We start from the raw sequence: 26,822 nt of genomic DNA on the forward strand, positions 1-26,822 counted from the left end.
TCTAGCAACTAAATCATCCCAGTGTTCAGGTAAACAGCTGCTATGTAACGTGACTTTTTCTTCTTTCTGACTAGGGAGCACACTAGTGTTCCCTTCCATTCCAGCTGGTATCTGGGTGTAAAGTCCTGCTAAATTCCCCTCTGTTTTCAAAACTTGTCCTGCCAAAGCAGCAGCAGCTGTTTTGATGGTAAAGCACAATGTTTTGCACACGCAACCCTTGGCCTTTTCAAAACCTTTAGTAATGATTAATTCTCCTGCATTGCGTTTTCACAACAGTAATGATGCAGAAGGACATTTGGTTGTTGTAAAAGAGAACTAGGTCTGCCAGATCAGAATATAGCATCTGCAGATTAATTTTCTGATGAAAGAAATCTGTAGTGGCTTAATCTAAATTTAGCCTTTTCAGACAAATATCAGGAGAAAACACACCATTAATCAGCTTTGCTGATAAGCACACACTAATTTCCAGTTAAGAAAAATTAGCTTTTGGCAGGAGGAAAGTAATTGTTTTCATGGCAACATAAACAGTGTATTAGCAGAGTATCTGGTACACAGCAGATCTTTATTGATAAACTCAGTTATTTGGGAGTAACTTGGATGATCTGTTATGTTTCATAAAGGCACGGTAGTTGTTGTGTGTTCTGTCTATGGATGGTAGAAACACAGATGAAGTTTGTAGGAAATAGCTCCTCTTTATGGCGTTTCCCTGGGGCTACTGCCAACTTAAGGCTTGTTCCAGCTGTTTTGGCAGTCAACAGAACATTAATTTGTTCCAGGTTCCTCTCTAGATTGAGTACCTACAGATCAAATCCAGCAGCAGAAAAACAAAGAAATACAAAAACGCAGAGTATTGCAGTTTGGGATTTTACGGTAAAAATTTGTTTTATATAATAAGTAAAAGATAATTAATATACTATGTATAACAGAGAACTTGAAACCAGTCGTTCTCCTATTTTATTCAGTCTTCTGGTACTTACTTGCTATTTTACACTGGACAAGTGCCTCTGACAGTACTTAGTTAATAGAAGTTCCACGAAGAAAATAAAGTAAAAGAAGCCAAAAATGCAATGCTATCAGAAAATAGCAGATGCAATCTTAGAATCACCAAAGGTCAGAAGAATAAATCTTCTAAGTGTCAGTCAGAGTTTTAATTCAGACATGTTTCATTTCTTACCTTTCAAGGGTCTATTTCCCTTTTTAACCCAAAGCCTGATGTGTCAACATTTAGAACATGTACACACACACACACACAAAAAAGTCAGTGCAATGTGTCAGAACACATTGAATCTGCATTTTGCTTTATCACTGTTAACCATGCAGCATTATCGTCAGCCTGTGGGCATTCTCTCTTCAACAAGCAGTAGATAAATTATTTGGTTGCAGACTGAATTAATGGAATATGTAGGTTTCCTTCAAACAAAATCATTTTCTGTTTTATTTATATGGATAAAAACACACACGTTCCACCTCAAGTGGTGTAGGATTTTGGTCCAGTTGGGCAGACAATGTGGCAGGTAAAAAAACATCTGGATGATCACATTCAGAGCATAGCAGCTTATGGTCATACTCTACCTGGAAGCCAGTAATAAATGGGGTACCATAAGAGTTCTCCTGGGACCTGTTCTGTTATGTATTTTTATCAGTGACCTGGAGAAGGACATGGAGTATACTCATGTCAAGTTTTTAGTGACTCCAGTTTCAGGGGAAGAGCCAACACAGTGGCAGGATGACCACTGAGTGGAACCTAGACAGGTTGGCAGAATGGGCCAACAGGAATCTTACGAGATACAGCATGGATAAATGCGAAGTCCAGGCTCTGAGAAGGAAGAACCCCCCTGCAGTGACAGACTGGGGACTAAGCAGCTCTGTATTTTGGAGTCCCTTGAGTTCCCTTCCAGCCTGAGCTATATGTGAGTGATGAATAAATGCAGAAACAGGCTGTCCCTTTTTTCATAGTGTAATTTTAGACACTGCTATATCCCCTCCCTTGAGACACAGCTTTTCAATGTGAGGTTCTTACAAAGCAAGGTTTTAGTTCTACAGTATGCTCGCTGTTTTATTAAGGGTGCTATGCCTCAGGTATCCCGATCTATTTTACTGATGCTGAATAATAGCTGAGCTGGTTTCTGGTGTAGCAAATAAACTCAGATCATAATATAAATCTACTATTGATATTCCATTGATTTTTTCCCACCTACATTTACATGGACTTAATCTTTACTGAATCCAGGATGTATTTGTAGATCACACGTGCTTTTTATTTTTGATGAGCTGCTGTATTTAATTTGTGGTCACACATACAGATAGATGAAGAGTCTCTGGATCTGTGAAAGGAAGGGTATTCCATGGGTGCTTTGCTGCCTGCTGTAAACTGTGCTTTTGATGAACAGCTTCAGAGTTAGTGACTCATTCAAAAATTAGGTGCTTGCTGGATTCATTTTATCTTAAGTCAAATCCAGCCTTGATAAGTCTGAGCCCTCTTCTTTTAAGGGACACAGAATTGCTCCCACTTTAAATCTTACTGTTTCCTGTCGTTGATTCTTGCCCCTTGAAGTCACTGCAAGACGTCTTGTCTGAAACACGTATTGTGGGTCCAGAAGATAATAGATGCCACAAACATTTTTCATACAAGGGGAGAAGAAGGAAATCAGCTTTGACTGAAACCACAGAAGATCAGAATGACTGGAACAAGCATAAGTACTAGAGCCTGACAGACCTGTTTTTCCTCTTTCACCTTCTGTCACTGGCTCCATATAGGTTCACAAGCAGCAAGCAAGTCACACGGTGCAGTGATGGCATCAGGGTAAAACTGAAGATGACGAAGAGATTCACAGGACTCCATTCCACCAGACATTTTTGTTCTCTACTGCCCTTTCTGCCCTGACAAATTCAATATCTTACAGGAGTCCTGATAATTAAAACTACCCTGACATTTAACATGACTATTATAGCAGAAGACACAAATACCACTCCAAAATTCTATGCTACCACAGCATGTTGTCTTGGATCACTGTTTGTAGCTGGTAATTTGCATGGCAAAAGATGCTTTGGGGATTTTCCCCATGAGAACAAAATCAAATGCCATGCTAATTTATTATTTGCATTATGAGCAGACATCCTACTAACCTTTCAAAGAGTTTTAATTACAGTGAGAAATAATGTATAGTAATAACAATTTCACATTTATTACTCCCCCAAAATGCAATTACCATTAAAGCGTATGTACACAATAACTACATGCTTGTTTTATAATTTACAGTGCAGGCAAAATGTCCGTATCCCTTATTCTTTTCTTTTTATAGACTACTAAAAAATAACAACCCGACTTGAAATAAATACTTTAAATGTATAGCTATAAATCTTTTTATTTTCTATTTCCTTAGTGTTTTCCAGGGTGCCTGACAATTCAGATTCGTACCGTTTTGTGTATTTTTATTGTGATCTTAATATACTCCGTGGCTCAAGGATGCGTGGTGAGTATTTAAATCAAGTATCGCTTAATTTAGCATTCTGTTTAACTAACAGCCTGGTGCAGATCCATTAAACGTGCACTGTATTCTTGTGTGGTGAATTCCTATTCATTTACTTATTCATTCTTGCAGAGCATGTTTCTTCAAAATTAAAGCCCTTTGCTATAATCTGAACTTTCACTGCCCTGAGTCAGGCTGTTGACTTAGGAATGGCAAAGCTATGGGCAAATTACACAGATAATAGCAAGTCAACATCTATAGAAAGTTTTATATCAAACCTTAGCATCACATAGTCTGCTGATGTCATGTACTTTGTGAGAAAGCTATTTTTAAATGTTCAGCTTGATGACTAGTTCAATGGCTAATATCTTGTGACAGACAAGGCATGGTGTCAAGCAACATTACTTATTTCTGTGTGGCAGCTTACAGAACATCTTACGTGTGATAACAAGGGGATATTTTTTGTCCAGGCAAATCGTAAAAGATAACAAGATCTTAAAATATGGATAGTATTGTATAACTGGAAGAGGTGCTTACATTGTGCTATTTATATGATCCATTCATATCCAAAGTCTGGGGAGCTTCTCTTGTGTGAAATGAACTTGCTCAATCCTTCTGAAAATTGAGCTTCTTTCACTGTGGTTTAGCAGCTAGTTCTACATGGTAGACTTGAATGTCAAATGGGATTTAAACTTCCACTGAAGTGTTTGGCATTTAGTTGCCTTGTCAAACTCCTAGCACTCAATTTCAGCATTTTGGCTGCTAATGCTGATGAATTAAACATGTTAGGGTACCCAAAGGAAAGGATTCACACAAAAATAGCACACTAAACACAATTGGAAATGCTGAGGAGGCAGATGTCTCAAATCATGCCTCTCTGTGGAATTTAGGCTATGTGTTCTGCCCATAGGAAGACAGGGATTTCATGAGCATTTCACAGTACTGAGATGCCAAGCCCCTTATTTTGTATTCACTCATCCCTTGACCTGCTCTGAGAACATCTACCAAGCTGATCCACATGAACTGAATGGGCAACAGTTCCCTTGTCTGCAAATCCCCGTGTTCTAAGAGGTGCCAAGAAATACTGAACATCAGTTGTGTGAGTAACACACAGCCCTAACAGCACACAGACAAATACTGGTTCTTAATGTGCATGTAAGCCTAAAAGGCACAGATACATGCAGCACCTCTAGGCTAGCTAGCATCTCAGCAAGTTCTGTGTATCTGACTTTGGGATTGAGGTGACAATTATGACAGATGGAACCATTGTGGATCAGTCCCCACAGATGTGACACTGACCAAATGAAACAAGCACTATTGTTGCCACTTAAAGATGGTGAAATGAGTAAACGGAAATCATGAGGCCTAAGGCAACGTTGAATATCGGTGGAAGAATGCAGGTTATAGGTTCTGGCCTCCAACAGGAAAGTGATCATTTAGTTACAACTTAGAATAGGTCACAAATACAACTTTATCCTTTATTGAAGCAAAAATAGCCTGTAACCATTGAAATGTTCAGGAGAAATGTTAATGTGAAATGATAAGTTCCTGCAAAGTGATAGCTCTAGAATTCTCAGCTAGCATAGGAGCTAGGTGTTGAGGTTTCACTCCTAGTTGTAGAGCAGATGTTGTTTTCCTGGATGGATCACACATCATTTATGAAGCCATCGTACATGTGCATGCCTGTGGTTTTGGATGAGTTTGATATGAACAGCATTTTTAAGGATATTGAATAAAATCACATTAAACAGATTTTTCACTCCACTTGCCTTCATCTCATTTCATAATGTTAGCCACCCTGAGTTTAACTCACATTTTATGTGTTATATCTCATCTTTTCAAATGACTACAACCCCCTGTAAAATACATTGCTTAATCACCTCTCAGGTTGTCAGTTATTTTACAACATGCTATAAAATTTCATTATCAGTGGTTAGGATGAAATAAAAAGGTTTAATAACACACTTCAAAAGAGGAGCTTAAGTGGAGGGCAGGGCTTGTGTGATAGTGCCTTTTAAAATCAATTTCACACTGCCATCCCACTCTCCCCATTTATGCTACCTCTTCTTCTCTCCCTAAATAAGGGGTGAAGGTTGGAGTGCAGTTAAAACTGGAGCTCTAGGTACTTGCACTGTTTACCAGATACTCCTCTCTTGGGCTCTGAGATGTGAACATGACATTGCCTTTGGAGAAAGCAGGTTGCGTTTCCTCAAATTGCCCCTAAGAAATGCACTAAACCATTTATTTCCCAGTCTAGGGAGGAAATGGAACTCCTTGCATAACTGAAATGGCAGGGATACTTCTAGGTGAGGTCTTGTATTAGAATCTTATGTGGAAGTCGTTTTGAGGTGGAGAAAAGATATTATACATGTTTTCAATCAAAGATTAAAATAGGTTTTATTTTATACTTGATGAATTGAAATTGATACAGTTTGCATAGTCAATAAAGCAAATGCATTTCTTTCTGTGCTCTGTGCAAGAACCTTTCTCACCCACATGGCCACATAACATGTTTACTGAAGTTCCTCAATTTTGCAGGAATATGTTGGCTTGAGAATCTCCTGGGTTTGAGCCCTGCAAGGGAACATACTCAGCTAAGCCCAGATTTTAAGTGGTTGGTCTTACTGGCATCTAATAAATAAAGAGTATCCCACACCTAAAACTGAGTAAAACACTACCAGAAAAGGAGAGATTTTATTGGAGCAGTGAGCTGGATGGGAACACCACAGCCATATTTTCCTAGTTAGGAGAGAACTACAGTCAGCCCCCATAGCAGCTGCATTTCTTTTATTTCATGTTTAACTTTCTGACTTTCTTGCCTCTCCTGTCTTTTCTAGGTTGGCTGTATGCCTTGGGTATGGAATACCAATTCCAGCAGTTCAATAGTTATCATTTCTCCTGGTGGAACAAATAAAACAATGAATGAACTTCCCTGTGACACAGCTCACTATGCTTTCCTTTCCTGCGTAGTGGGGACTCTCACCTTGGCAATATTTCTGCGTGTATCTTCCTTGCCAAAAATGATTCTCCTGCTCTTTGTTACGATTTTGTACATACTTATTCTGGAACTCAGTGGTTACAGAAAAGCAGTGGGGTAAGTATCTTGCAATGTTAAAGCAATGAGTATGTCTGTATAGATAGCTATGATATCTCATCTATGAATTACTCTCTACAATTCAGTGCTGCTTTGGGCTATATACTCAGTAGGACATAAGAAATACTTAAGACATCCTCTACCCAGCAGCTGTAGAATCTAGAAATACCCATCAACAGGGGATCAGCTTTTGGGAACTAGGAGCTGTTTCCCATTATTCTGTGACTTTTATGCTAACATACCTCAGCTGAACACACTACAGTCTAATAATAATATCAAATAGAAAAACACAGTTAAAAACTTCACTTCTGTGTAGCCCTCAACAATTCCAATGTATTTAAGCTTTTGAGTGTTACTGTATTCCCTAATTAAAAGCATGCACCCATTACAGTAATGTATAGCATTATAAAATCCTCAAGAAGTTGAACATTGGTCTCATGCAGTGATCAGATTTACTCTCACCTTTCTCCCTGCCTGTGTGTGAGCCACTTTGGAAAAGGCTATTGATTACGGGGTACCCACATGTTCTAAACTAAAGATTTCATACTAGAAATATGAAGTGTTAGGTATTAGAAAACCTGGAATAACCCATTTACTTTCCTTTTCTTTCTAAGGGGTGGCTCCTTTTACATGCGTGGCTATGAACCAATACTAGCCATTTTGCTATTTTCCTGTGCTTTGGCACTGCATTCCAGACAGGTGGACTTGAAGCTGCGTCTGGACTACCTCTGGGCTGTGCAGGTAAGCCATAGGTCTTTCCTTTCTAGTGCACACACAGCAGCGTCTGATTTTTTAATTGACCTGCAAAAAATCAGTTGGACTAAGACGCTTTCAAGATTTTTCATGTCTGTTGGGCTTTACAAAGGAAAAATATTATATATTAACTTTCTTTCCATAGACCTATGTCATTCACTTGCTCTGGAAAAGTGATTTTTTTTGTAGTTGTTCCATAACACTGTATCATTAATGAAGTAATATATTTATATCTAAGGCACATTATGAATAGAGAGAATTTCAAACATGGGAAATTAACTGTTAGCAATGTAAGTTTCAGGTAGAAGAATTCAATCCATAGATCTTTTTCATCTTACAATACAAAAAAGGTGAAAATAAATTGATGTTCAGGTAAACTGAAAAGAAGCAAATAAAACCAATAAAAGGAAATACCCACATCATGCAATGAAACTGGAACTCTTCCCAAAAGTTGGTGAGAAACTTATTTAGGTACCATGTCCATGTACTTTTTTAAAACACCTATTTCCTAACTATCATAATCCCAGCAAAACCAACAGAAATTATATTAGCTATAAGCAGGGGCATCAAGAAATGTCTACCTCCTGTCATGCCTTTCAGCAGTCCTACTCCCACCTCCGAAGTGTTTCACACTAGCCCCTGAGGGAAGGTGAAGGTTGAAGATGTAAGTTTGTTTTCATGGAATTTGGAAGTTGCTTTTATGATAAATTGTAGGCTCTTGCAGTTCACAGAGGTCACAGCCTGTTCTCATCTACACCCTGTTAACTGTGCTGTTGAAAGGACCATATAAATCATCACAGTGCTTGCTTTTATGTGTAAGATCAAGACTGGAACATACAGGTTAAACCCATCCCTGCCTCTACTATGTTACCTAAAATGGAGCCATCAGGAATGACTTAGCTCTAGTGTCTTCCGCCTATCAGTTAAGCTCTGATGGGATTTTTTGTTCATCTTGGTGTCCAAGACCAAGTCCACCTCCTTCATGATTTAAGTTTATCTTGTTCTATAATTTCTGTGTACTCTTTGTTGTTTAATTGAGTCAACAATATGTAATCATTTAGGATTGATAGGTGCCTGGCAGCCTCAGAAGTTTTTTTTGAACAAACTGATAAATAATTTCCACTTGCTGTGATGCCAAATACAGTTTTCAGGTGGAAAAAAAAGAAATCCCTTGACTTTGAAACTCAGGGCAGCACATGAGAAACTCAGCATAGCAGCCATCTGTATGTAGGCTGGCACATGGAGGTTGTATGTGAGTGCCATATGATCTATGAACACAAGACCTTCTGTATGTTATTGCTGTCCATGAAATAGAGTAGCAAGGAGGAAGATACTGGTTTGCTATCCTGTGGCCTTTCAACAGGTCAGGACTGAGTTTAAGTATCTTTAACTGCTTTTCATAATTCCAGTTACTATGCCTTGCAAGGTGAATTCTGCATCCCTAAGGAATGTACGGCTTAGTCTTAGTTTTAAGTTGGCTTTTAATTAGCAATCAGTTAGTTTTAAAAATTCAAGTGCAGGAAACTGGTGGGATGCTTGCCTGTGAAAGACCAGAACTGGGCAATGGTAAAGGAAGAAATCCAAACTTCTGCTGCTGCCCTGGGGCCAGGTTTTTCAGAAAGACCTACTTATCTACCAAGTTATACCTACTTGTCCACCAGTTGTTAAAACCATTGTGCACTTACTCCAAAGGCAATAATGGGAGTTAAGACATATGGATGCCTATCAAATTTCAGTAACGTCCAGTGGCATCTTCAGGTACCATTTCAAAAAGTGCTTTTTCTCTGAGAAGATCAAATGCCATTTTCAGATCTTTTCAGCTGCAGATGTGGTACTGACTTGTCTGTGAGATTTGCTTGATAATAATCAGAAAGGAAAACAAAAATCAGTGTAGGCTGAACGTTCAGAAATTAGGTATCAACATAAATACCATTCTTTGAAATCAGGTGGTTGGGTAGATATTTGGCATCTTTGATGATCTGGGCATATACCCTTGTGCTTAATTCCACATGGAAGGTGTATGCCCTGTTCTGGGTATATACCCTTGTGCTTAATTGCACATGGAAGGTGTATGCCCTGTACAATAAATGATAGTGGATAGCATGCTGTAAGGAGTCTTGTTCTGTGTATTGGTTGTAAATGATACTGAATACAAAGGCTAAATAACATAACATGCAGAAGTACTGTCATCATGAATGTTACAGAAGTGCTTTTGGTGCTCACTTACTCAAATGAATAAGAAAAGAAAACCACCAAAACATTATCTTTGTGCTTACTAGGCTCTTTGGCATAGTAAAAATATATTAAAAGCTCTGGGAAGACTTGGAAATATTTGTATGTTAAAACTGCCTTTGGATAGTTATCAAACTCCAAGCAACTAATTGTTTAACAGTCCTTAAATGGAGACAAGGGTAAGAAACACTTTCCTGAGTGACAGTTTTCTGTAGCTGCTGGACTGCAGCCCTGCATATGATTGAACGGCATTCTTGGTCCAATTTCTCTATAGCCATAGTACTACCAACTATTGGCTTAACTTGATTTCATTCTTAGTAGCAGCAGTTTTAGAAAGACCACTGACTTAGGGATTGTGGAGATCTTCTTCTGGTTTACAGTGAGTGTGCTGGTTCCTTGTGCAAACACTGAATTGCATGAACCGCTGCTAGAGCTGAAAGTCACGTCTCCCAGCAGCCAGACACTGCTCTCTGAAGATGCGCCAACATGGTTCAACATATGTTTTTAGGAAGCTTCTCAGTTGTTGGCTTACAACTGAGAGAATTTCAGATTCAGGGGCTCTTCTGGAAGATGTAAGCACTTTGCTTTTAGTAAGGCTCATTATTGGGGCTAATCCTGTAAAAACGTTCTGAGATTAATAAAACCATTTCTGGCATAAGCTGCAGGATTTCATACGTATTTTCATTCACTTTATCGTGAACAACATACTGTCTAGTACTAACTAAATGGTATTTTAAACACTGAAAGTATCCTGCAATTAATACCATTACTAGTAAGAATATATAGATAGATGCTCAGTGGGCTATGCTAGAGTTTGAGAAAAACCCATTTCAGTGGATTTTGACTGCCATATTGGGAAAAAAATGTGCTGTGAGGAAAAGCAGATTGCAGAGAAGAAAAACTGCTTTAGAAAAACGATACAATTTCAAGTTAATCTAATTCCCATGCATCTGGGTTAGGGAACCAGAACCGATATAAAGTGGTGTCATTTATGTACATTGTGTTAAAAAAAATGCATTTTTCTGGTTGGTGAGAAGTGGTTAAAACATTTATATTTGTGCTCTGTAAGCCACTGGTGTTACAGGTTCTCGTTGATTTTGCTGGGGTTTTTTGCTGTGCCAAATTCAACCTTTATGAATATCACAGAAAATCTCTCTTGGTGTGTTTGGCTTTTATCAGGCAGTGACAGGAGAATTTAATATTCTCCATAACATTGTAGAGCAACTCTGTGTGCCTCTTATGATGGTAATCGTGAATAGCAAATATAGGAGAGTTTTACTTATTTGTGGCTGATAATCACTTTTGCAAATTATTCCACAAAACTGGAAAAAAATGGGCACATAAATATAAACGATGAAATTCTGAAGAAGGGCAATCTGCCAAAAAAATGGAGCTGCTTATTCACCCAGGATTTTGTCAGGGAGCAAAACCAGTACAATGATATGACTGATGGTTGCATTCCTAATCCATGACAGTTGTAAAAACTATGGATTTTACAGTCGGCAGGAAAGCCTTGCCAGGTGGGCTTGCACTTCCTGTTAAATTTCTCTGATAATGTATGAAATAATATATTAAAAATCTATAAGAAAAATAGAGCAGCACTGGGATGGGTCTCTTCCATGTGATTCTAGTGCCACCTTCAGGTATAAAGATGATGCTTCTGCAGCACCAGTACCCGGCTCCCGTTTAGCTGTATCTTGGAGCAGTGGATTTTCACTTTATTTTTTTGATAATCCTCTTCAGACATTGCAAAAGCATGTTTATGCTTATTAAACGGCACCTGATAGCTCAGGTGATACAACATCTCATGCCACTTTGTGAATAGAGGACGTGTAATCAGTCACACTAGTATTGTAAGAGCTGGGATGCTGTGTAACTCCGTAAGATGAAATAGCCATTAATTACATTGATGTCAAAAGCCATAGTACCAAAGTGCATTTTAAATTATGTCACCAGGTCCGAAGCAAAAGCAAAGCCTGCTTTTAAACACTGCAGCTCTGCAAATACAGTTGATCTCTACAAAATGACCTAACTGGCACTAATAGCAAACAGATACAAGCAATAGGCAGGGTGTGAAAAAAGGATGTTGCTCATGCCCGTGTATCTTTTCTTTGTTTTCACAATAATTTTCCTTGGATTTTGAGCCGGCAGCTATTGTATAAATAACATGCTGAAAACTTTCCTAACTAGCCAGTAGGAATAGGGCAAATAGATGAAGGTGTGGATGTCATTTAGCTGTCTGGATAATATTTGCCCCAGGTCCATCTTCTCTCTTCTCAGTGTTTGTTTCATCTGGGAAGGGGTGATGCCTACCCATCCTTTTATCTCAGCTGCTCGAAGAGTAGGCACTAGGATTTCATGAGTCACAAGAAGAAAAGACAGTTTTCATTGCACTCCCCTGAAGGGCAGGAAACAGGATGCTGGAAAAAGGTCCAGAAAACATTGTAACCAGTTTATTTCCCTCGCCATAGGGCCATGTTTTAGAGTCCTCACTGCTGAACATACCTCACCTTCGCTCCTTATCTTCCCTTGCAGGAGATACATGGAGATCCTTCCTCTTTCCCCAGGCAGTTCCTGAGGAGTTGCATATATGAGAGCTGTCTTAGGCAGTGCAGGGCTAGAGGATGCATACTGAAGCTGTATGCAGTAGTAGCAGAGAAGGTGCACTTCATTTCCTATTCCTAGCAGATCACTTGAATAAAGGTAGAATGTCAGACACGTGGTATGTCTGGAAGGCATAAGTACAGTCCATGCAGAGGCTCTGGCTAGGGTACCAGCAACAATATAAGGGTATTAACCCAACGTGTGTTCTAAGCTGATACATCTTGCTTTTCAACACGACTAAGTAGCTCAGGAGAAGCGCTGTGCTAATTCTGTGAACGTTCTGCTTCTAAGCCTAGTGCTAGGTCAGGCAGAGCTGGCACTGCGTTGTCCCACATAGGCATTCCCAGTACAAATATCTCCCTGAACCACGGGGTAAGTGCCTTCCTCTTTCCTGCAGACCAGGAAGTGCCTGGGCTGAAATAGGCCAGGGCACAAAAAGCACTTGATCTACATTCCCCTTATTTTGCTGTTTACATAATTTGTCTCTATGTAGGGCTTGCTACTGTTACCCACCATGGCATTATTTAAGGGTTTTCCATAACCTTAGTGTTTTATCTCAATTCTGGCAACTGAACCTTCTCAGAGTCAAAATTGTAGTTCAGAGTTTTGCATCTGAAGAGGGGAAGAGATGCTCACTAGTTGTGTTGGAAGTGTAGCGTTCTTCTGTGTTTCTTAGCAATGGTGATATCCTTGATGTCTTTCCTTGCTCTTACAGGATTTTGCCACTCCTTCAGTAATGACTGCTGGTTTGGTTTGAGGTAGTAGCTCTTCACTCAGAGGCTCAATTCTCAGCCTCTTAGTCACAGCTGTGGTACCATCACTGTGAACATCACACTCCACTTGCACACACAGTAGTGTCACTGACATTTCTCTCCCAGCAGTTTCATGACTGTATTGAAGCAAGACAGAAAGGAGGAGAAAAGCCATCATATGCCTTAAAGTTATGTCAGAAAAAAATCAACAGTCTGGAGTGTCTTTTCTCATTTATTTTATGTTGGTATGTTAGAATTGTCTTTTATTTCTGTGTATCAAAGGTTGGAGAAAAGTCCAGCCCCATGACCAAGGTCATAAGGGTCTGCTTCAGTGCTGACAGCTTTGTCCTTGTGTTGTGGCTTGCTCTGAAACCTTTGCTGTGAATCATACACAATGGTAGGAAACACTACGTATTGCTGAACAATCTTCTCAATCATGGCTTCCAGAATGACCACTTTGGTCCATGACCAAAGGAATCTGATAGTACGCTTCCAGGTCAGAACTGAACAGCACCTGCCAGTGATCAGGCAACATCACTATCCATGCAATGTGTGAAAGGGATTACTCTGCTTCCCTACCCCTGCTTGATTTCTTTGACTTGTCCAGAAATCTCCACCCTGGCCCAGAGGTTTAGGCTGCTGTTCTACCACATACTGTATTTGGGAGCTTAACTGAGAACCTTAAACATTCCTAGGAAAAAGTAACAAAAAATTCTTAGTAAAAAAATAGAGGAATGAATAATCCAGCCCAAAACAGATTATTTTTTTTATTTAGAGCATGAATTCTGTTTGCAAATCTCTTTGCTATTGTCAAAATAAAATTTCCCATATTCCAGGATGATGTAAAAATGGAATTGTAAGCTTGGTTTGGATTTTCATCTGGAAAAAGTTTTTTATTTTTACCATTAGAACATTTCAATTCCAGCAGTCAGACTAAATGCAAGAGGACATTACATACATGTACAGACAACAATAAGTCAGAGATGGAGTTATACAAGGGGAGCGTTACTTTGTGAAAACATGAAGAGAAAGCATATGAAATTTAAACAGCAAAGAAAGTGTAAGGAAAACAACTCAAAACCAGGAAATAGCCTACTTTCTTAGAATGACGATTTCAGGTATATTTTGTGCAGAGCTTAACTGCTATTTAACACTTACTGATATTTCGCCTCTGGAATGAATTCTGATTCTTGCTTCACAAATTAGGGGAGGAGCTGAGGATTTATTTCAAAAGGGAATGATTCCTGAAAAAGTTAAGTTTATTAAGCCTCTTTCAGCTTTCTTTCTACTTGTAAAGGAATTTAAAATACAGAAGTAAACTGCAAGGCAAAGCAGTCTGTGTGAGCTGAATAAAAAGGTTGTTTCCTAAGCTTTGTCATGGAAAACAGAAATTAGCTTCCTGAGGAAAAAAAATCACATGAAAAGAATATTGTTAGACTATACAAAGGTAAAAGGTGACTGGTTTTCTCCTACTTAGACAGGAATGGAGAGTGAGAAAAGTATGTGGACTTTGGAATAGATCAGGATAGCAAATTATAGATACAAAAGAGACACTGACAAAAATTAGAGCAGATTCTTCAGTGTTTGGTCACAGTTTCTCAACAGTGCCTGAGAATTTGGCTTTCCAGCCTTTTGTCAACTGCATCTAGGTCAGGAAAAATCATACTGCGATCATGGCAGAAGATTTGTGATTTCAGTAAGGTGAATTATATGGTACTGATCATATTTCTTTGTAATTGAAATCAGAACGTGGGGCCAAAAGACACTGTAACAAAAACAGTGGAAGTCATTTTGCAGAAGAGTCTGCTATGGACTAGGCTGGAAGTTACAAACCCAGGGGTCCCAAATGAGATCCCTAGATAGTATTTTTCCAAAAAGGGGTCTCATTTTTAGAATAATTTCCTAATGCATGATTCCCACTAAACATCTGGGAGTCAAGAAACCTGGAATAAGATAGCAGTATCTTGGATTAATGGCCTTATCTGTATTAGCTCCCAGGCACTCTTTCTGAATACTGCTGTCACTGTCTCCACCTACCTGGGAAGTAATTGGTCTCCAAGACCAGTGTGGCTTAAATGGGCTTATTCTAGGTTTTTACTTGTAAAAATGTCAAGGGCCTATTTTAAAGAACAGAGAACTACAAAAGACACAAATGCACTTAGCTGATCAAGACCTGAAGGTAGTCATCAGCCCAGAGGCTAACCTAAATTACTAAGGACTTGGATTACTGATTACTAAATCTAAGGGATATTGCCCCAGTGTAAAAGCATGGTGTAGGAGAACTGTTCCTGCTCTACTTTGCAGGCATTATTTTGCTCAGTTTCATTTCAAAGGAAATTAATAGGAAGCTATTTTACGGCTTCAGCTAATTTTTTGCTTTCTAAAAGGTTTTTCTTTTCCTCTATCCCCACAGGCAGAAGAAGAGAGAGATGATATGGAAAGAGTCAAGCTGGATAACAAAAGAATTCTCTTCAACCTGTTGCCGGCACATGTTGCACAGCACTTTCTAATGTCTAATCCACGAAATATGGTAAACCAAGATAAAATATAAATACATGGTGATGGCGTATGAGTGTGACCCTGTGTACCTTGGGTCATCTTTCAAGTGTATGTTTTCAAGAAAGGCTCGAACATACGACATTTCATTACTGTTCAGGAATTAGACTATCTCCTTCACTTTAGCAGCATCCTCTGAAGAATTTTAATACAACTCAGGATAAGGGAATGTTGTGTCATTCAGCATCAATGCAGCCAAGTGTCTGCATGCAAATAACTGGGTTTTAATTATTTATTTCTCAATCAGTATAGAATGTTGGTGTTTATCACAGTATTTCAGTTTGGTCCTGAATGGTGAAATGCATGAACTGCCAGACACTTTGCTATGAACCACCGTAGTTCTGGAAATATGCTGCTATTACCAAACCTGTCCATTTAAAGCTGAGAACAGAGAGTACACAGCCAAGGAAGATGCAGTGGCTTTTAATATCAAAGGCTGCAGTGATTAAATAAATTGATTCAGGAAGCTCTTAACAGAGTCCTTTCTATGCAGCTGCAATACTTGCAGCACTGGAGTAGCTGTAATGGCCATGATCCTGCTCTTGAGAATTTGGATCAATGTATTTGAACCACAGAAGAGTGGTTTTGCTTTCCGTGAGCCCTCCAAATTCTTAAGCAGACATGTGACCAAACAGAACAGCCTTATATTGTTAATGTAGGGTACAGGACACCACAACTCAGGGAAGACATGAAGGAGCAAGGCTGGTTTTGTGCTCTAGGGTAAAATTGTCCTATTTTAGTTAGAAAACAATACTGAGAAAATTCAGTTATGTTTCTCATACAATAAAAGTTCTGCAACTGTTAAGACTTTCTCCAAATGTATTCACTGCTTCCACGTCTAAACAGAGAAAAAGACTGAGTTGTTTCCTTGTGTTTTGAGTGGAGAGATCTTTCAACATTTTTTTAATGAGGCTGGCTTTCTGTCCACCAAAAAATGATGGCTTTTGTCCTACCTATTGCTTAGTAGTAGAATAGAAAACATAATAATGATGGTTTAAATTAATATTTTAAAATGAGAATTCTATCTGCTCCCAAACTGCAGGACCTTTATTACCAGTCCTATTCGCAAGTGGGAGTGATGTTTGCTTCCATCCCAAATTTCAATGATTTCTACATTGAACTGGATGGCAATAATATGGGAGTGGAATGTTTACGCCTGTTAAATGAAATCATTGCTGATTTTGATGAGGTAAGGTCTAAATGCTGTCTCTTTTGACCATATCAGTTCTACCAAATGACTAGCAACAGAGATTATCTGTAGCAACTCAGTGTATCTTGAATTGCCTAATAAACTTCATATTTAGTTGGAGTTGGTATCCACTGGGCTTCTCCAAAGTGCCCAATTTGTATTTTAAGGCATGTGAGTCTGACTTCAAATCTCTCTAATATAGGAAGAGTATTAACATGTGAGTTAATGGTAGGTTTTATTCAATGACCCATTCAGTTGGAGTTGGTGTCCACTGGGCTTCTCCAAAGTGCCCAGTTTATACTTTAAGGCATGTGTGTCTGACTTAAAATCCCTCTAATATAGGAAGAGTATTAACATGTATGTTAACGGTAGGTTTTATTCAATGACCTCAAAGTCAACTAACCAAAACCATAGAATCATAGAACAGTTAGGGTTGAAAAGGACCTTAAGATCATCTAGTTCCTGGTTTAATCAAGTTGCACGTGTTATCTGATAACTGTGGTTGTTTGTCTAAAATATTATGTAATATTTAACAGTTTTATGTTTTAAACAAAGCTTATGGAGAAAGAATATTATAAGGACATAGAAAAGATCAAGACAATTGGAAGTACATATATGGCAGCTGTGGGACTTGTGCCTACTTCAGGAACTAAGGTAAGAAGATTTTACACAACAGTCATTCTTCAGTTTCTAGGGGAACATCAGAAACACAGCTAACTCTATGCAATTATAGATAACTTGTATTACTTCTTTACAGCAGTTTAAATCTGAAATCCAAAGCACAACTCTTACCCTGAAAAGAAAAATTGCTTTCCCAGTAGTTGTGTAGACAGGAACTTAGTGCTAGGTATGTTGCTGCATTTTACCCTGGTCCCTCCAAATCAGCTCTTCTTTGTGTCAACTGCTAGCATTCTGTTAGCCTTTGGGGTAAAAGCCCCTGTAATTACTCAGCAATTAAAAAATGGCAGACTTTCCAGACCCACTAGTTCTGAAGCACAGCTCTTCTGTATCCTCATTATTACTCCTGAGTGTGTTTCTCACCTTAAGTTTGTGTTTTGGGACAGAGATTCACATGCAGCATCTGGAAAAGCAGAAAACCTGTGGACAACATACTGAATAAATTGTATACAGAGTACTATGCACATTAATAATTTTATTAATAAAATAAATTGTATAAAAAATTAAATTAATAATATGAGGAATATTATTCAAATTAGCACAATCCATGTACCTATTCTGCCGAGAAATCTCCCCTGTTCTGATACGGATGTACAGATGTTGTAGAGATACACTCATGTATATGGTTTAGCTTTGCAAAGTAACACTGAGTAAGAGGGCAAAAGCCCAAAGGGCCAAAGATGGCTTGTGAACTTCCTAGCAACAACTATCCTTGCTAAGTAAATAAAAAACAAGACTACATTGAAATTAACTGTTGGAATCTTGTTAGAGTAGATCACATGCAACTAATTTTCTGGTCTGAAGGGTATTTATGACTGCTGCTTTCCTTTGTATTATTCCTAGAAACCTACATATTACAAAAAGGTATTTCTAAAACTGTTCATGCTGAAATATTTGACTACTGGGTCCTGAGACAGGCAAAAAAATTGATCCCTTGAATTTTGACTATGTGATCTCAGGCAAACAGGCAATGGCATACTTGTGTGTCTGTTATAAATGCTCTTTGAACTATAATCCTGAAAACAAGTGTGTTATTGGGTAACTTTGGCAGCATATGTTCCAAAACCTAAACATGTTTATCTCTTGTATTTTATAGTTGCTAACTGAAGGGTCAGCTGAGTTAGCCTAGTTCTAAAGATACCGCTCTAAGCTTGTGATAAATCACTGCAGAAAGTCTTTTGCAGGACTCTGCCTTTCTCTGAAATCCTGGGGCAAATTTTGATCTTTTCTGTACAGGTAGAATTTATTTAACATTCTGTATCACAGAAAACCTGAAGATCTTGTATGATACAGACAGTGGTTTTTACTTTAACTTGGGGTTTCAGTTCTCCTGTGATCTCTTCCCACTGCTCATCAGATACAAACAAGTAGAAATTATTCACATCCTCTTGGCAGTTCTTCAGCATACAGCTATACATTAAGACTCTGATGATCCTGGGTAGCCTGTCATGTGCAATCACTGCCACCATCACACAGGGCCTGGGCTGCCCTACAGTACAGAGTCATAGGTATTTATGGGGAACCACAAGAAACTCAAGATTTCTGATCTCCCCTCTGCCAGGGGTGTCCCAGCTTCATCAGAAAATTTGGCACAGCCTCTGATTATGAGCCTCCAATTTCACACTAGATTTGGACAGGAGCAGAAAGCAGTGCATGGGGTTAACTGTGCTCTTAACTCAGGATATTACACATCTAAGAACCCAGTACCCTGATGAAGTTAATAATTTAAATCCTGTGTTTTACAGGACTGTTGTTCCTACAGCATGACTTCAGCAGGTGACTATGGTAAATGCGCATTGCCCCTGTCAGAGTGGCTTTGCTGTGATGCTCTGGGCAGTCTTTCCAGTAACTATTCCTCTGATGTTTAAATAAATAATTCCTCGGCAGTTACCCCATCAGGGCAGCACTCAGAGCAAACTCTTTGTCGATCTTTTACACAATATAAGTTCTCTGTGTGTGTAATCCTTTGAAATGATGTCTGTGATTTCACCAGGGTCCTGGCTTTACCAGGGTCCTAACTGTGGTGTTCTTCAGTGCTGGTTCCAAAGGGTTTGCCAGTAATCCTTTCGAGAGGAGGCATCTGTCACCTGCAGCACATCCAGTAGTTGTCAATAGTCCTGTCTCCTGCAACCTTGCGGGGTGTTGCAGGGAATCAAGACAGTCATCAGGCAGCAAGGAAATGAAAGGATAAGGAATACAAAGAAGATTAGAGGATTAAATAAAACTATGTACTCTTCCCTCTCTCCTCAGACATTCAGTATTCCTCTCCTGTGTTGGAAGTGTAGCCATCAGCTAGTTAAACTTAACTCTTTCTTTCTTTGTCTTGGTGAGGCTGGAAAAGAGTAGTTAGTTGCCATTACAAGAAGCAGAACTGCAGGGACACAGGCAGGTAAATAAAAATATCCTCCCTAAAAACTGGGCCTGCCCCACGAATGGCCTTTATATTTTTTGTTAGCACTTTGCTCCAATTTTTGTGAATTTCCCAGACACATGAAAGAACCGTTTCCAACAGAGCCAAAGAAAGCAAACAGCAACCTGCTCCTCGGGTTTCTCAGCCACTGTCAAGTAGCTCGTTTATGAAATCCCACTATCATGACAAAAACCCAGTGAGCTCTCATCTCCTGCCAGCTGCCACGGCCCTGTTGTGCAACACCCCACTGAAGCTAGACTGCCACTGACCCTGCTTTTCTTTCACCATATCCTACCTTTAGCCCACTTTAACTTTGCAAATCTGGTCATGAATTCATATTTATTATTCAAATAAGAGCACAACATAAGAGCAACATAATGCATAATGAGTCAGGTCAAAGGCCTATTCTGGAAACCTGTCTTCAGCTAGCCAGTGGTAGATCCTAGGTTAAGGGCAAGAGTTAGAGAACATGCAAAAACCTCTCTTTCCCACTTTCTAATGACATGCTGCTTAAGAAATTCTAGGACTACAGATAGTCTCTTTTTACTGCTTTAGTAGTAGTATTTCTTCCATGAGTAGTAATGTTCAAATCTATCTAACGTTTGGAATCCACTGTATCCTCTGAAAATGAGTTCTACAGTTTAATTCAACTGAAGTTGTAGAAATTACTTTCTTCTGGTTTGGCTTTTATTTACAAGTTGAAACATCATCATTTCATTTGATCCTTTCTGGTTCTTCTGCTTTAGTTCATTTAGATATATTTTTCTAACAGCTCACTTCAGTTTGCCCAGAAAAGAAAGAAAACAGGGTGTTCTGCATCTCCCAGGATTAAACCTAACAGGAATTTTGTCAATGGGAACAGCATGCACCCTTGCAAAAGCCCCAAAGGGAGAAGAGGGCAGAAACTATAGTTATTAATAATCATCAGGCAAAGCAGTTTAGTAAGAAAGCAGGTTATATTCCCTGCCACACTCACAACAAACATCTGCAGCTCTCTAGCAACAGAACCACTTTACCACGGGAACTCTGCTTTCCATTCTTCCCAGAAATCAAAACAGAGAATGAAAAAAAAATAATGAATTCAGTACTTGAGAAAAGAGTGCACGTGCTGTAGCCACCATCAAACATTTCTTTTCACAAACAGCAAAATGGCTTAAATTCTTTTCCTAAGCCATCCAGTTTGAGCTTTTCATTGTTTTTCACTTTGGTATTTCACCTGCCTCTCAGTAACCAGACAAATCTCATGTGCAATACTATTTTGTTTCTAGGCTAAAAAATCAATCTATTCCCATCTGAGTACACTGGCAGATTTCGCAATAGAGATGTTTGACGTTCTTGATGAAATCAACTATCAGTCTTACAACGACTTTGTCCTACGAGTTGGTAAGTCACATCTCTCCAATTATCACACAAGCAGGACATTGTTGTTTGTTGGCTTTCCCTGTGCTGTCTACAAAGGACTACCCGTCTACCTGTCCCACACTCATGATTAAAACTGAAAAGGCTCCTTCAACAGGAGAGTCACATCCATGTAAGAAGTCAGAAGGCTGGATAGTGAGCATCAGTATTAAGGAATTGTAGTTGTGTCCAATTCCAGTCAGTTTGCGTGGCAGCTTGTGCAGAAGGGCTGCAGGAAGGGTACCTTTTTGAGAGGGAGACATTCCAGAGGCTATCTGTGGCCTCAAGGCAGAGTGGTGGGGACTCATCAGAAGGCAAAGGCCACAGCTCCAGAGGAGGGTCTGCAACATCTACCCTGGTGATGGCAGATGACAGCTGCTGCAGGGAGAGGCTGCAGTGCAGACCTGGGACTGCAGGAAGGGCCCAGACCCTTCTCCTCAGGCAGGAACAAGCAGCAGACCTGCCTGCAGAAGGTGTGCCCAGGAGGAGGACCTGCTGTGAGGGTGCTGAGGTGCTGGCACAGGGTGCCCAGAGAAGCTGTGGCTGCCCCATCCCTGGCAGTGTTCAAGGCCAGGTTGGACACAGGGGCTTGGAGCAACCTGCTCTAGTGGAAGGTGTCCCTGCCCATGGCAGGGGTTGGAACGGGGTAAGCTTTAAAGTCCCTTCCAACACAAGCCATTCTGTGATTCTATGATTGCTAAACTGCTGAAAATTGGATCTGTTAAGTTCCCTCTGTAAAAGCTTTGTTGGTATTAAGTGGCATGGAAGCTTTTTGTCCACAGATGCCAAATCAGCTCAACCAGTCCTGTGTTCTCCAACAAATCAAATTGCTGGTCTTCACAACATAAATCTTCCCCCACAATCATTTGCATATTATTACATTTCTTAGCTCTCAGAGTCCTTTCTCCCAGACCTCTCGGAGAACAAGTTTCTCTCTTCCTTTCCTTCCCTGCATCCTGCTCCTCTCTAGTGATATTCCTGCTGCTGTCTCATTGCATTGCATATTCTAACACTGATAGTTTTCTCCAGCTTCTTTCTCCATTTATTTCCATGGCTGAATTGTGAGAATGGGCTGGACAAGGTGAAAAGTGAGGTTGCTGCCAGTGGAAGGTTGAGAAGGACCAAAGACATCAAGTGTAGCAATGGGAGAGTTAGATATCTTTGCCCTCCTGTACATCCTAATAGTTACAAACCCCAATTCTTCTTGAACTCTGCTTTTTTTCCAGGTTCAAAAGGGTAGAGAACAAATATCTAGCCCTAATTCTTCTGCATAATTTGTCTTGCACAGAACCTCGTATGGGTCTTAGCATCTATAGCTCTTCAGGGCACTCAGAAGGGACATCCTCTCTTGTCTTACGAACAAGGTGTCAAAAATCAATCAGAAATGTAGAATCAAGCCCTGTGGTTTCCAAAAAGAGGTGCTTGGGCCATTTTCACATATTCTTGTCTTCTTCCATTGTTTTCCTGATCTGTTTTCTAGTACTGACAACCAACATGACATGCTTCCGTTACCCCATTCCTCATGTCTTCCAGGCTGCTATTTCTGTTCCACTTGGAAAACCTCCATTAAAAGGCTTTATATGAGCAACTACAGTGGAAGCTGTAGTGAGTAATTAAAGATCTGTAACAGTTTGTCCTGAATTGTTGTACAGCTAAACTCTGCTCTACCAGTGCTTTGCTTTCCTTAAAATTAACACAAAAAGAATGAGCCATGGTTGTATGTTGTCTGTCATACTGCATTTCCAGTAAGTTATCTCTGTGTATGTCTTTATTTTCAGTCTAAGCCTCTTACAAGTACAAAAGTCCGGTTGGCATTAATTTAACGTGCATTATGTCCTCTGAGCAGAAAAATGCTAAGGCAGTTGTGTTAAATCTGTTTTGCAGGATTCATGTTTCCCTAGGATAATAAGCTGTAGTGTTTGAAACCAAACTCACCATTTTGATTTTAGGTATTAATGTTGGGCCAGTAGTGGCTGGAGTCATTGGAGCCAGAAGACCACAGTATGATATCTGGGGGAACACTGTAAATGTTGCCAGCCGTATGGATAGTACTGGAGTGCAGGGGAAAATTCAGGTGAGTGGGTTCTGCAGCCGTTTTGCAAACTTTACATACATACACAGATAAAAGTCCGGTTTTATCTGTGGTTACATTTTCAAGTCCACTTAGAAAATGTAGCCTCACTTGATCTCATAGCCCTTTTGAAAAGGGCAACATTCTCCAGATGGTTCAAGCATCAGAGGTGAGGTTATTTTCCATTATATACGCTTCACTACTTGAAGGCAATAAAACTCTCAAACAAATCATTTTGCATCAGAAGCAACAGAGTTCTCTGCTGCAGTGCACACAGTTGGAGGCAAGCCTGGGAATGCCGACAGTGCATGGGCCAGTCCTTGTGCTGGAGGAATTTTGCCTGAATAAGGACTACAAGGGAAGGATCCACGTCCATTTGCATCCTGCTGCATTTTACGTAGCTTTAAAAATTCCTTGGATATTTTGGATCAGAGAGGCCACACAGACACAGAACCTTGTTGTTCCGCTAGAGGTTGGCTAGAAGCTATGCCTGCACCTCTCAAAAACTCAACAAACTCTTGCAGTCCTTTATCCAAAACACCTGTCTAGTCTCCAGGGATCAAAAGTTCTTGTGGAGTAAATTAACGTCACTGGAACTGGTCCAGCTGACAACAGTGGACAATTTGGTTACACATTTCTGTTGGACAGAGATGAATCCGGCTGCGTAATTATTCAGCTCAAGACCAGAAGTTCTGCTTCACAGGTTCCAGTTTGGTCAGTGATTTTTAATTCCTTAAGAAAACTCTTAAGTGAGCTTGAAAGCAGCAGTAGGTGTTAAATCATTCTGTTTATGCATATTCCATAACAAAAGTAAAATGGAGAGGGATGGACAGATCTAGAACTAACCCAATATGAATAGGAAAAACTAATTGTCCTTTTTTATCTGTCTGCAGGTGACAGAAGAAGTTCAGCGGATCTTAAAAAGGTGCAGTTATGAATTTGTGTGCAGGGGTAAAGTCAGTGTAAAGGGAAAAGGTGAAATGTTGACCTATTTCCTGGAAGGAAAGGCCGATGGAAATAATGCACAAACACGGTCTTTAAACTTAGAGAGGAAAATGTACCCGTACGGGAGAGCAAACATTCAAACCAAACTGGGCACCAGCTGCCCGTCGGTGTCCTCAGCTGCTAGCTTCCCTGCAAAAGCTGGCGCAGGGCAGACGTCTGCCACTCACACAAATCAAACACTGCATTATCTTCCTTCTGTGCCAGCTGTAAAGGAGGCATAAAGCAAAGGAGATGTGGTTGTGCCATTTGCAGTGATCTTGGAGAGTTGCCTGAATTTTTACCAAGAGATCAGAGGTCGTAGGCCATGGCATTAACCAAGGACCACTACAACCCAACCAAAGAGAACTTGGGGACTATGTAATGAACTCTTGGGATGGAACATATAAGGGCTAGCAATTCTGTTAGGAAAAGTCAAAACCTGATTTTCTGGAAATGAGGAATATTTTCTTGGTGTTTTTAAAGGGTGAATGAAAAAAAATATGAGATAAACGTGCAAGCAATTATTTATGTGTGTGTGTATATATATGTTTTAATCTATATATGCACATATGCAAACAGTCGTATGTAGACTTAATAGAGATTTATAGAGATAAACATAAAGACATGTATTTATTTACACATCCAACTGCAATGACACAGCAAAGAGATTTCTCTTTCTGTCATAGCCAGCACTGTTGGGTTTGGGATTAGTAAAGCTGCATTTAACAGTGGAGTGTGTGGGGAGCAGCTGGTCTACAGCAAGAGTTAGAGAAGTTCCCAGTGCATGAGTTAAAGCAATGACAATTGTGTTGTCACTTAACGAAGGCTGGATGCAACTAAATGCTAAACCCTATGTATTTTGAAAAATTCTCCTTGCATGCTCCAAAAACTTCCAGAAAATTCCAATTCAAAGCATAATCCTCAGCTAGGAAGAGCTTAAAGGTTTGGCAGAAGAACAATATATATATTTTTTTGTCATTAAAACCCAAAATTGATTGATTTTATTGAAGAGCAGAAGGATGGTATTATTTCAGGCTTTTACAACCAGCACAGGTCTGGTTGCTCACTTCCAGGGTTTAGCTTTACCTTTCCAAACAGGTCAAAGAATAGTCCTGTAGTGGTGACAAACATGCTGTTGCTAGCTTTGTGAGATTTGTGTATTTGCCAACACAGGCTTAGGTCTTAATTGATTTTTAAATTTATGCCACAGTTTTATATCTTGATTCTACCCAGGCTCACTCTTCAAAGCTGTACAATTATAGAAAGCTATAATTCTGAGAAACAAGCACAGTCAAACTTTGCCCAAATCAGGAGCACACTGGTAAACGTGCCAGAAGAGTGAGGCCTGCTCTTGATCTGCATAAAAGGGAACATATTTTGACCACTTTTTCCTTTAATGCAGCCCACACATCCTATTGTTCATGGTTTCATCTTGCAACTCTGATTGGGATGGGAAATGTGGAGTGCAGCTCTGTAAGCAGCTGGAGGTCATCCTGCTAAGTGACGTGTGCTCCATGGACACTGTCACTAGCAGTCCCTGATGGGGATGTGCATGCTGATCAGACTCACTGCACTGCTTTCCAAAAGAGCAATGAAACATTATGTTGTCTAAAAACATGCAAAACTTCCTTTTAACTAAAAGCTTTTAAACTAAAAAACAGCCCAACAAAACCAGCAGCCCCCCCAAAAAAGAAAATCAGAACCCAAACAAATCAAACAGCACCAAACCCCAAAACTGAAAAACTGCAGAAGTTGCCCATATTGTGCCATAGAAAACTTGCACATACTAGATGCCTCATTTCCCTTTGGTGAGCCCATTTTAGTAGTGATTTAAATGGAAAGAAGATTCTGAGGAATATTCCTGCAACCAGCATTTGCTTTGGAGCAGTCACTGTTTGTGTTAAAAATACATGGACAAATAGTGTGTCAACAGATGGAAATTGTTAAAGAAGTCCTGCAAGTCCCCTGCTGTGGGACTCCAATGGTTTTCAGCAGGGTATTTAGCTGATTTTTGTGTACCCTGTCAGCTAGGTGCTACATCACAAAGCTGGCAAAATTAGGGTTGTGATTCAGGTGACTATAAGGCCTCTGAACCACCTCCTGACTGTACTAGGTGTATGCACCCTGGCTCATCTGTCAAAGTCCCTGTGTTTCTGTACCTCCCTAACAGTTCACAGGTATTCATCTTGAATAATTTATTTCTGGTTTTTGAGGCATTCAAAGCCATTTAAATAAATACATGTAGAATATAGAGATTTTAAAAGAACCAATATTTACATCATTAAACTGAATAAATGGTATCCGTGTAAAGCACACCACATACTACTGTTTTCTAATAGGCTTGTCAGAACTAAATCATCACACCGGTAAGTTAAATATTTAACCAAAATGGGAAGCATAATGTGCAATAGCAATAATCACTCAGTTCCACACAACAGAGAGCCCAAGTTATACAACTTTGGAATCTGTGAAATTGGTATAATTTCACTGATAATAATAAAACATTGTTTTTACATGTACTTTTACTAAAAGCATCTTCGGATCCTAGCCGTAGATCTGGTAGTATGTGAACACATAGACCAACTACAGCCATTGACCCACTCCAAAAGTTTACAATGCCATTATTTCTTT

At 39.6% G+C, this 26,822-nt stretch overlaps 1 protein-coding gene across 1 annotated transcript in view; it reads left to right on the forward strand.

Moving 5' to 3' along the window:
* Nucleotides 1–25,826, forward strand: part of ADCY1 (adenylate cyclase 1) — a 142,673-nt gene extending 116,847 nt beyond the window's left edge. The window contains exons 12-20 of the mRNA XM_061375002.1: nt 3,384–3,473; nt 6,308–6,564; nt 7,179–7,305; nt 15,319–15,435; nt 16,504–16,650; nt 17,206–17,304; nt 21,007–21,121; nt 23,086–23,210; nt 24,101–25,826. Coding sequence (XP_061230986.1) covers nt 3,384–3,473; nt 6,308–6,564; nt 7,179–7,305; nt 15,319–15,435; nt 16,504–16,650; nt 17,206–17,304; nt 21,007–21,121; nt 23,086–23,210; nt 24,101–24,433 — 1,410 coding nt within the window. The 3' untranslated portion in view covers nt 24,434–25,826. The remainder of the gene's footprint in view (nt 1–3,383; nt 3,474–6,307; nt 6,565–7,178; nt 7,306–15,318; nt 15,436–16,503; nt 16,651–17,205; nt 17,305–21,006; nt 21,122–23,085; nt 23,211–24,100) is intronic.
* The last annotated feature ends 996 nt before the right edge of the window (nt 25,827–26,822 follow it).

The sequence above is a fragment of the Neopsephotus bourkii genome, unplaced genomic scaffold, assembly GCF_033783945.1.
Source record: "Neopsephotus bourkii isolate Nb327-2 ecotype Australia unplaced genomic scaffold, CSIRO-AGI_Nbou_v1 NB_1655, whole genome shotgun sequence".
Classification (NCBI taxonomy): domain Eukaryota; kingdom Metazoa; phylum Chordata; class Aves; order Psittaciformes; family Psittacidae; genus Neopsephotus; species Neopsephotus bourkii.